Source organism: Aquarana catesbeiana, linkage group LG03 (genome assembly GCF_042186555.1).
Source record: "Aquarana catesbeiana isolate 2022-GZ linkage group LG03, ASM4218655v1, whole genome shotgun sequence".
In the NCBI taxonomy this organism is placed as follows: domain Eukaryota; kingdom Metazoa; phylum Chordata; class Amphibia; order Anura; family Ranidae; genus Aquarana; species Aquarana catesbeiana.
The window spans coordinates 666,431,630-666,443,902 of record NC_133326.1 but is presented as its reverse complement, the minus strand read 5'-3'; the positions used below and the strand labels follow the sequence as shown (position 1 = coordinate 666,443,902).

Below are 12,273 nucleotides of genomic sequence, written 5' to 3'. Positions count from 1 at the left end.
AGGGGTGGCTATGTATGTGATCTAAGGGAGCACAATCAAAAATAACCTACAATGACAGCTGAACTGAATACCAATACCCTCTAGTGCGTACAACATGCATGGAAGCAAAGACATTAGCTCATTTGATCTCTGGTAATAGGAAGAAGCAAAGAGTAGATTGGCCAATGCTCTTCTTTAGAGGCCATATGGCAAGTGCCTAGACAAGTGGCCGAACTGAGCTGAGCTGGGATCTGCATTTTCTCCAGGTAAGATATAAGCCTTTCAGTTACTCTTTATATACCCAATTATGCAAGATTGTGGAAAGAACTATATGTTAGCATTTAAGAACTTTTGCACTTTTAAGGAGAAATTAACCTTACTGTTGTCCCATAGAAGAATTGATCCTCAATTAGGCTGCTCAACACAGAATGCAAAATAACAGATTCAGGTATATATAGTGTGAGTGGAGAATAACGTATTTCTGATGAATAGGTGGAAAATAGATAGACTGCCTCAGTAATATTCATAATTAAAGTGAAGAAAGACTTTGGTGGGTGGAGTTGGGAATCCCTGTCCTTTAGTATCGGAGGCTCAGTAGTAAAGAAAAGCCTTGGGCAGGAGGTCTATGTCCTCTGTAGGTATTGCCATACGCTACCCCCATTCCCACTGATGCCCCATAAAAAAAAAAAATCAGCTGTGGCTTAACACCTCAGCATCTATTTTTTATCTTTCAAATAGATTTTATATGAAATAATTGACTGTCAACATTGATGTACTCACCATATTCCTTGACCTCAAACTCTGTTTTGAAGATTTCTTGAGGAGCCTCATTGAATCTGCAGGAGATTTTCCATATTCCCTCACTGCAAGAAAAACACAAGTCTGTACTGACAGGTTTGAGCAAGGACCTTGTGGGCTGATTAATTGTGGCCCAACAACAATGATGTTCAGAGAGCAGTAGCCCCTGGGAACCAGATTTCCGCTTATGGTATGATAAATTTATTAGTGGTCATTGTGCATCGCCGCACTTTGCATTCTACTTTGTTACATTTCTCTTTGTGTCAAGTTCATATTTATTGTAAGACATAGTTCACATTTGGATTTAAAGATATAATGTATTCACTACTGCAGGGGTAGGCAACCTTTCAGAGGTTGAGATCTACCTGGACAACATGGAGGAAAGCAAAAATTCCTTGGGGGGAGGGGTTGGTGGAGGCTACTAGGAGATGCCCTTAAAAAAATAAAACAAAAAGTAAGATTACAATAAACAGACATAGATGTAGACGTAGTGTTCTGTACTCCCCCAGCACAGTGTCCTCAACACTCTTCACATACCTCCCACTGTAGTATCCTGTATGCCCAAAAACAGTGTCCTCTGCCCCCCTTCACATCACCCCCCCCTCATTGTAGTGTCCTGTACCCTCCTAAAACAGTGTCCTCTGCCCCCCTTCACTCCCCCCCCCATTGTAGTGTCCTGTACCTCCCTAAACACTGTCTTCTGCCCCCTTCACATCACACTCCCCCAAGTGTAGTGCCCTTTGCCCGCCACAAAATGTCCTCTGCCCCTCTGCCTCCTGAAAGTAGTGTCCTCTGCCTCCCCATCCGATAAAGCAGAGTCCTCTGTCCATTTCTCATCACAATCCCTATCCAACTCCCCCTCTGTAGTGTCCTCTGTACACCCTCCAATGGCATCTCCTCTGGCCCCTTCACATCACCCCCCCCCCCCCCGCCCACATGCACACTACGCTGTGTAGGTAGCACTTCCTACCTGCCAAAGTGTGTACAGAGAGGAGATCAGGAGATGGCTTAGTGCTGGGTGGAAGGCAGGAGCAGGAGCTGCCTGAGTTAAAATTTCATAGCAAGCTGATGATTGGTTGCTAGAACTGCCTAGCAACCAATCACTGTTGGCTCCCTTCAACCGACCGATCAATCGTGATTGGCGGCTTGCCGACTTTCGCTCTACTGGAACAAAATACATTTGGATATTGTTTTGATTCTGGAGAAGAGATTTTTAGTGTTTGTGTACATCAGCCTTTCTTAGCCTTTTTAACATAGAGGAATCCTTGAAATAACTTTCCAGTTTTTGGTAACCCCTACTAATAATTACTATTTCCACAGCTACTGTATAAATGTGGTCCATCATTACTTATCTGAAAGGAATTGTTCATTGCTCAGAGAACCCCTGAAGCCTCTGGAGGAACCACAGGCTTCCAAGGAACCTTGCTTGAGAAAGTTTGGTATTCACTATGGAAGCATTGTGTCATAGATGTATGGGTGTAGATATAAAATATGAATTTGGGAACGTTGTTTTTATTAAATGACACCTCCAAGCCTTTAATCCACTCCCCGGTTATCTCTCGCCTCGACTACTGCAACTCCCTCCTCATTGGATTACCTTTACATAGAGTATCCCCCCTTCAGTCCATAATGAATGCCGCTGCAAGACTCATCCACCTCACCAAACATTCAGTGCCCTCCATCCCTCTCTGCCAATCCCTCCACTGGCTTCCAATCACCCAACAAAAAAAAATTCAAAGTACTAACAATAATTTACAAAGCCATCCATAACTCTGCCCCCAGCTACGTCATGAACCTACTCTCCAAATATCAACCAAGGTGCTCTCTTCGGCCCTCCCGAGACCTCCTGCTCTCTAGCTCCCTTGTCACCTCCTCCCATGTATGGATTTCTCCAGAGCTTCTCCCATTCTTTGGAACTCCCTACTCCAATCTGTCCAACTGTCTCCTAATCTATCCATCTTTAGACGACCACTGAAAATCCTTCTCTTTAAAGAAGCCCATCCTGCTTCTAACTAACACTGTTTTACTTCCTCCATCAGCTTATCCCCCCACAGCTATTACCTTTTGTATCAATTGACCCTCCCTTTTTAGATTGTAAGCTCTAATGAGTAAGAGTATGAATGTAACTGTAATGTCTGCCTTTATTTTGTTAAGAGCTAAAACTGTTGGCGCTATATAAAACCTGTATAATAATAATAATAATTAATTTTGCAAGGGAATTTACGCGTTGCTTGGTGAATTTTGGGAAGCTGTGCTGACTTCAATCATCCGATCATGTTCAAGCAAACATCCTGTTTTTCTTTTAATTTTCCTTGCATGTAATTGGGTATTCTTTGCAAAGTGAATTTTCCCAACATTTATTAACCACTTCAGCCCCGGAAGATTTTACCCCCTTCCTGACCAGAGCACTTTTTACAATTTGGCACTGCGTCGCTTTAACTGATTGCACGGTCAGGCGATGCTGCGTCCTTTTTTTCCCCACAAATAGAGCTTTCTTTTGGTGGTTTAGGAGATATCCTGGGAAGCTACAGGTAAGCTTTACTATAGGCTTACCTGTAGCAAAAAGTGTGTTGTAAGGGTTTACAACCACTTTAAGAAGTATGTTACCCCAGCATTTCATATTCCTGATATGTGGCTGCTGTACCATGTACTAGTATGAAAAATTCTCCTGCTCTCTTTGTATTGTTTCCTTTGTGTGAAATCCCTGGTGTTCCTGCGGGTCCCTCTGCTTTCCTATTTCAAACTGACTATGCTACACATGAGAACACATCCATCCCAGCATGGTTAGTTTTCTGGCTGTGCTGGGAGAACAGACTGCCTGTTCTCTAATGATCAGAATTGTGATCATACCCCCCCCCACACACACACACACACACACACACACAGACATTCACTGGGTAGATCAGAGTACTGCTGCTTCTCCACCCCTAGCTGTGTAAGTTCCTTATGCAGCTGAGCGCAGAGATTATGTGATCACTTATAAAAATTTTTAAAAAAGGTATTTTTAATATTTTTTATATTCATACACAAATATTTTGCTTTTTATTTTAATTTTTGTTTTAAACTGAATGGGTTGTTTTGCAAGATAAGGGTTCACATATTTACATGTTCCTAGGATGCGGCGCAACCCCGAACCAACTCTACGCGGCGCAACCCCCAACCAACTCTACAAAGAGCCGATGATGCGGCTCTTAAACCATGTGATCGGCTGTGTCCATGTAAATGCGGAAGTGCTGGTAATCGGCTCTCTTCGCCTCACACTGACAGAGTGTGTGGCAAGGAGAGACAATTAGTGGCATCTCCGCGCATGGGGAGACCAGGACAGGTAAACAGGGCACTGATCATCAGTGCCCTGATTACAGTAAAGCCCCAGCAGTGCCCATCAGTGACATCAATCAGTGCCCATGAGTGACACCAATCAGTGCCCATTAGTGATGTCAGTCAGTGCATTAGTGATGTCGGTCAGTGCCCATTAGTGATGTCAGTCAGTGCTGCTTTTCAGTGCCCATCTGTGCCTGCTCATCAGTGCTGAACCTCAGTGCCCATCAGTGCCTCCCATCAGTGCTACCCATCAGTGCCACCTATCAGAGCCCATCAGTGCCGCCTATCAGTGCTCATCAGAGCCGCATATCACTGTTCATCAGTGCAGCATATTAGTGCCTCCTCATCAGTGCCACTTAATCAGTACCCATAAGTGCCACCTCATCAGTGTCCATAAGTGCCACCTCATAAATTCAGTGCCCATCAGTGCAGCCTCATCAGCGCACATCAGTGAAGGAGAACAATTACTTATTTACATTTACTGACAGAACTTTTTTTTTTTTTCAAAATTTTTTCTTCTTTTCGGAAAAAAACAAAAAAACTCAGCAGTGATTAAATACCACCAAAACAAAGCTCTATTTGTGTGAAGAAAATTATTAAAAATGAATGTGGGTACAGTGTTGCATGACCGCGCAATTGTCATTCAAAGCGCCACAGCGCTGAAAGCTGAGAAATGGCCTGGGCAGGAAAGGGGTGAAAGTGCCCGTAAGTAGTTAAACAGAGTGGCAACATGACTGATGTTTACTACTGGCGCTAGAAGGAGCCCAGCATAGTACTAATTTGTCCTCTGCCAGGGACTCCGGGCACCATATTGGAAAAGCCTGTGTCAAGCATTGACACATAGTTCTCACAAGATTTTGCCAGCCATTTTGGGACACAGATGCGTGTCACCAAGGGGCCCAGAGTGGGAAGTGTAGACAGGGGCAGGAAGACTCTGGAAAAGGAACCTGGACCCTGGAAATGGTTCGCCCTTATAGCTGGGATTGGGTAGAAGCCCAGGAGATTCTGAGAAGCCTAGGTATTAGATATGGTTTGAGTAGTTTTGTGAAAGTAAGAAGAACTGACCAGTGTTCGCAGAGGTTCCCCTGGTAGAGAAAACCTTTATGCTTCAGACCTTAGGAAGAAATACTTCACTTGGTCTCTACTCTAAGAACAGAGGACTTTTAACCTGAACTTGCGTCAAACTTATCTTACTGTTTGGAAGTGAAATTGAATAACCCTCAAGGGTTACTGTACTTTTCGGTGCTGGGATGACAACTACTAAATATGTACAGTTGCCAGGCCCGGACTGGCCATAGGGCACACCGGGCATTTGCCTGGTGGGTCAGGGCCGCCGGGCTCAACCTCTGGGCCGCGATCCGATGCCTGTTGATGACCGGGCCGCACAGCGGGAGGTAAGCGGCGACCGCGGCCTGGAGAGGGTTAACACAGACCGCAGTCGCCGCTCACCTCCCGCTATGCGGCTGTGCCTGTGTCTCCTCTCCAGGCTCTCCTGCCCTGCCGACAGTGTCATCAATCAGCAAAGGCGGGAGGAGCCAGAGATCTGTACACTGAACAGCCTGGGCAGCAGGCCGGATCGAATTAAAACAGCGACCTCTGTCCGCGGCTGGCAATAGCTAGGGAACGGGGGACGCTGCCAGGGCTGGGGCCGCTGATGTCATGGAAATGTATGACGTCAGGAGACCCCGCCCACCTAGGCAGATTACGTCCATTCAAAAAACGAAGGGGAGTGAAGGAGACAGTAAACGTAAGAAATTAAGCCATCAGATCGGGAGTGCATACAGGGAAAGGAGACACAGAAGGTAAACGAGAAAAGGCAGAACAAGGAGTAATGGAGGACACAGGAAAGTGTAAATTAGAAAAAGAAGAATGGTGGCAACAAAGAGATAAGGAAGGGGGAAGAAGAGGGGAAGGAGGGAAGAAGAACAGATAGAAAAAAAGGGGGGATATATAAAGAGAAAAGGATAAAGATAGAGAAAAAAGAAACAGAAAAAAAGAGACAAAGGAGAGGAAAATAAGAAAAAAATACAAGTGAAAAATAAAAAAGGATAAAGATAGAGAAATGAGAATAGGAAAAAGGAAGAAATGAGTGGGAAAAGGAGACAAATTAAGAGGATAAGGTGCAACTGAGAAAAATGTCGGAAAATAAACTGAAAAAAAAAGTAAGTAAAGAAAATTACCTAAGTAAGAAAAAAATAAATAAATAAAGTGTGAAAAAATAAATATAAATAAAAATAAAGTAAAAATATAAAAATAAATAATAGTGAAAAGAAAAGAAAAAAAGGAGAAATAAATAAAGGATAAAAATGAAAGAACACGAAGAATAAAAAAATGCCCTGCCAAAGGTAGGACTGTGCAGGGGAGGCAAAACGTAAAAGGGGCCACTGTGATTACAGAGAAAAAGGAGGGGGGCATGACTGCAAGGGGCACTGTAATGGGGGGCTGTGATTGGTAGTGGCACTGTGATGAAAAAGGAACTGCACTGTAAAGGGGGACTGTAATCATTAGTTTCCTTTACAGTGCAGTCCCCTTTATATCACACTGCCCCCATTACATTACAGTGTGGAGGACCGACTCCGTGATTATTCCGTCACCAACCGCCCTTGTGAACGGGCTGTTGCTGGAAAATTGGCTGCTCAGTCTAAATTGCCGGGGCCAATTTTTTACCCCAGTCTGGGCCTGACAGTTGCATTACGTTCCTTCCTTCATATTTCCACTACCCAGTTTCTGCTCGCTACATCTAGGCCCAAACAGACACACGTTTACTAGACACACAAACCCCTTTAAAATGTCACATGGCTTTTCCCTCGCTCAGTTGCACTGACTAATCCTTGAACATTCTCTTCCAAGTGATCATTCAACACCAATTCAAACATGGATCAACCCAACTAGATTGTGATGATTGGAGATTTGTGGGTTTAGTCAATAACAAAAGTGCAAAAAATGCAATTCTAATAGCTATGAATTAAAAGCCACATTGTTGTCTAATCTGTAGGGAGAAGAGAACTCAGATTAGTTGTTCCTACTTTCTACACTTTGCACCTTGCACTGTTTATTGAATAGGGCCACTACTGCAGTCAGTTTATTTTGTCTAATGCCGCGTACACACGATCGGACTTTCCGACAACAAAACCGTGGAATTCTGTTGGAAGGATGTTGGCTCCAACTTGTCTTGCATACACACAGTCACGCAAATGTTGGCCAACAATTACGAACGACGTACGTCATATCTCCATTACGAACGCTAGTTTTGCAAGACCGAGTGCTTCCAGCTCGTACTTGTTTCCGAGCATGCGTGGACTTTTGTGCGACGGACTTGTGTACACACGACCGGAAAGTCCGACAACAAAGTTTTGCTCGTTAAAAATTTAAGAACCTGCTAGCCAACATTTGTTGGCAGAAAGTCCGACAACAAATATTCGATGGAACATACACACGGTTGGACTTTCAGCGAACAAGCTCACATCCAACATTTGCTGTCGGAAAATCCGATCGGGTGTATGGGCCATAACAGATCCCAGGATTTATGGCCATCTCTGATATTGTCTGCAACTTTTTTTTTTGTATCCAAATCTGTCTAGGATGTAGTATTCACACTTCATTTTCACAACATTTTTCCTTTTGAAGACTAGCTAATATGTTAACCTCTTCCTTACCATGTAATGCATACAAACACAAGCAATAAAAGTGGGTCTTAACACCCAGCTGCTGAACATATGCATCGTGGTGCTTTTTTTCTTTCAACTCCAAAACATTTAACCACTTCAATACCGGGCACTTTCACCCCCTTCCTGCCCAGTCCAATTTTCAGCTTTCAGCGCTGTCGCACTTTGAATGATAATTGCGTGACCATGCAACACTGTACCCAAACAACATTTTTTATCATTTTATTCTCACAAATAGAGCTTTCTTTTTGTGGTATTTAATCACCACTGTTTTTTTTTTTTTTTGCTAAATAAACGAATAAAGAGCAAATATTTAGCAAACAGCTAATTTTTCTCCTTCACTGATACATGCCAATGAAGCAGCACTGATTGGCACTTACAGTTTGCACTGCTGGGCACTGATGAGGCGGCACTGATGAGCACTGATAGTCTGCACTGATGGGCACTGATGAGGCGGCACTGATGAGCACTGATGAGGCGGCACTGATAGTCTGCACTGATGGGCACTGATGAGGTGGCACTGATGAGCACTGATAGTCTGCACTGGTGGGCACTGATGAGGAGGCACTGATAAGATTGCACTGATAAGCGGCACCAATGAGGATGCACTGATGGGCACTGATAGGTGGCACTGATATGGGGCACGGATAGGCACTAATAGGGGGCACTGATAGGTACTAATAGGGCGCACTGAGAGGTGACACTGATGGGCACTGATAGGCGGCACTGATGAGCACTGGTAGGTGGCACTGATAGGTGACAGTGATGAGGAGGCACTGATGGACACTGACTGGCAGAACTGGTGGGCACAGATTGGCAGCACTGGGAAGCACTGTTGTGACTGCACTGATAATCAGGACACTGATAAAAGCAATGTCCTCGTTATGCTAGAAGATATCCTCTTTATACAAGCTGGTTATCAGCTCTCTTCTCCTCACAATGTCAGCATGAGGAAAGGAGTGCTGATAACCAGCTCCTGTTTACATCCGTAATCAGCTGTGATTGGACACAGCTCATCATTTGGTAAAGAGCCGACGATTGGCTCTTTACATCAATCTGTGATCAGCAGTGTCTGGAGGACACTGGTATCACAGAATGCGCCGCCCGCCCCCTCACAGCGGGTGCGATCACGGGATGCCAACATATGATGGCGTCCTCGAACTAGCTGGCCGTGCTGTAGCCGTCATTCCTAGAGAAAGGCTCTAGGAAGGTAGTTCCAATATAGTAGGAGCATACAAAAGATGGAGGGGACATCACTTAAGATTACCCAGGGAGAAAGCGGCTACCGAGGCAGCAAGGGGCAATAATAAAGGCTGATAAAAAATTACAAAACAGTTTATTCAGTTCTAAGTTGAGAGATAAAAAAACATATACTCAGTACGGTATACTGAAAAATTTGATGACATCTTCACCGGTATCGATTAATAGGATCCCACACTACTAAAGTGAAGTGTGGTACACAGACAATGGACATACAGACACATAAAAATGACTACATACAAATAACAAGAAGAAGTCCGGACGCCAAATCACCATACACACAGGGATTGTTAGCGGGAAACCCCGAATGCTGGGTTAGGAAAAATGAATGTGCTATGCTCAATGAAAAAAGCGGCTGTTACTAGGATTCCAAATGCCTGTTGAGTGGGGGATTGTCTGGGCGGCGTCACGTGACTGTGATGATGTCAACGCATTTCGCAACAGAGAGATGCGTAGCTTTTTGTGGACGGGGGCTTCACCACTCTGTGTTGCGAAACGCGTACAGTCTGTCTAATATTTGGGTCCTAATTTCACTGTGGCCAGCACTCTCAGGCATTTATATTTGCTGAATTGCTTTTTCTACACCTGACTGATGTATACATGACCGCACCCAATATACAAGTGAACTCGGGAACCTGAAGAACACGATACATGCAGGCACCTCCCTATCTCGTGGCTAAGGGACTTTTGCTCCTTAGAAACAGCAGCCAGTGGATATCTAAGCAGCAGCATCTTTGCATTCTCAACGCGGTGACTGCAGACTTCGGAATAGGAGTTTCAGTCCCTAGGACTTATTAACTGACAGGAGCAAACTCACCTTACCCTTCACTGACCTACTGACGCGTTTTGCACTGTCCATGGCGGTTAATCATAGCTATGATTAAGCACCATTAACGGTGCGAAACACGTCAGTAATCATCTGGACCTGTGTCTCTGATTGATGTATGGATCATGTTTTATTCAATAAAGGCATTATTTTGGAGTGCGGCCATCCTTTTTCCATTTTTCTGCCATTCGCCTTTTTCATTGAGCATAGCACAACTTCCATAATTTAATTTCTTTTCCATCCCTGGGGGCCATACACACACAGATTGTCTAGATTTTCCATCGGAATTAATTTTTCCTAACCCAGCATTCGGGGTTTCCCGCCGACAATCCCTGTGTGTATGGTGATTTGGCGTCCGGACTTCTTGTTGTTATTTGTATGTAATCTTTTTTATGTGTCTGCATGTCCATTGTCTGTGTACCACACTCCACTGTAGTAGTGTGGGATCCTATTACTCGATACCGGTGAAGATGTCATCAAATTTTTCAGTATACTGAGTATATGTTTTTTTATCTCTCAACTTAGAACTGAATAAACCGTTTTGTAATTTTTTATCAGCCTTTATTATTGCCCATTGCTGCTTGGGTGCATGTGATCAGCACAGGGCAAATCAGCACTGTCCAGACAGAAGGTCAGGGGTCATGCAGCCTCATAGGACAGTCAGAGTAGAATGAAATCTCCTCCTATAAGCTTTAACCAGAGACTGAAAGAAGTCACAAGACTGCTATATACTGCTGATGAGAAAAGGTATTTAGCAGATAAACAGCTAACAATACAACGTCTGACAGATCTCTACACAAGATAAAGACTTACTTAATGATATCTGGAATGTTGAATGTTTTTTCAACAATGCCAGCATGTTCACCAGAAGATAAACTGTCTTTTTTCACCACAATCCCATCAGGGTTCTGAAAAGAAATAGGGTTTATGTTAGAACAGTGGTATAGGCATACGGGATACATCAAAAGCAATGAGACTCGGTAATTTCAGATATGACAGGTCTATGATGTGTCTTTCTCATAGGACGACTTGAAATGTATCCTATTGGCCTTCTGAACCTGGTAAATTAGGCATGTTTGGTGTCTAACTGAGTAGTATGGTATCTTCTTCTACTTTAATGTAGCAACCTTTTATAAAGGTATCTCCATTATAGTAGGAGTTATGGAATATGAATAAAAATGACCTTTGTGGACTTTTACAATAGGTCAGTATGAATCAACACCCTAGATTCACAGATGTGTATTCCTAAACTGCATACCAGACTACCTATAAAAACGACAGGGCATTGTCCAAGACTCTGAGCTGATAATGATCCCCTGCATTCCTTCCAGGCTGACTGTTTTTTGTCAATGAGCTTTCTTCCTTGGCTGCTTAACATAAACTGGAGAGTTTAAAAGATAAGTTCACCTTTGGGAATATTCAGATTCCAAATACTGTACTTTATTAATCCCAAAGGGAAAAATATGTTACATGTAACATGTTTCCACTGCTGCAGCCACTCCCTGACCGACCGCCTCTGGTGACAGCAAGCCGGGGATCTTCTCCCCAAACTCGCTGTCACAAAAAAGAAAAAAAAAACACGGCCTTGCGTGGCTATGCCCACCCCTCCGCATCATTTATTCAGAGTTCTGTGAATAGGAAAACTACAAATACTGACAGCCTTTGCGGCTGTCGGCTTGTAGTTCTCGATGTACTACCAGGGCACTGTTGAGTGCTCTAGGTAGTTCATTGTCTCTTCCTGTCATTATATAAGTGCCTGCCTGTACTGTACGAGATACAAACCGACAGCTTACACTGTCGGTTCTGTCGCCAGGAGTCCTGCATTGCACCTACGATCTGCTGATCGCCAGAGCAATGCTTTGCAAGCTCCTTGTTAAAAAAATAATAATAAATGCTCATTTTTTTACCTGAAAAAAGATGCGCATTTATTTATTTATTTATTTTACAAAGGTGAGCTTAGCCTTTAATTTGACCGTCTTGTTACTGACTTTTGAGTTTTGAGGAAAATAAGAGTGGTATTATATTCAGCTCCTGTGCGCAGGTGCAGTCTCCTTTCTTCACTGCAGGTGGTGCTCAACCACAACGGCATTGCAGAGGGAGGGGAGATCTAGTGGAACATGGTTCCTCTATGGTTTCAGGGTCACTGGGGAAGCTATCTGTTTAGATGCTGCCAGCCCATGTGACTCTGGTGGCCATCTTGGGTCAAGCAGATTCTATTTAAGACCCTGGCTCCTGGACTTGGAGCACATTTCGCATGTGGGTAGTGTAGGGTCAGGTCACCTGTCTGTCAGGGACAGTATTAGTGGTAGGGTGAGGTTCCAGATGTGTAGGGAAAGAGCAGGGACATGCTGACCTTCCTGGAAACCTCCCCGTTTGGGCATAGGCTAGCCAGACTGCATTCAATAATCCATCCCTCGACAAAGA

General features: G+C 43.9%; 1 protein-coding gene across 1 annotated transcript in view; it reads right to left on the bottom strand.

The window, feature by feature from the left end:
* LOC141133447 (complement C3-like) overlaps positions 1-12,273 on the bottom strand; it is a 174,436-nt gene that overhangs the window by 118,651 nt on the left and 43,512 nt on the right. Inside the window, exons 5-6 of the mRNA XM_073622829.1 lie at positions 10,663-10,757; positions 760-842 (exon numbers count right to left, since the gene is read on the bottom strand). Of these exons, the coding sequence (XP_073478930.1) occupies positions 760-842; positions 10,663-10,757 (178 nt within the window). The remainder of the gene's footprint in view (positions 1-759; positions 843-10,662; positions 10,758-12,273) is intronic.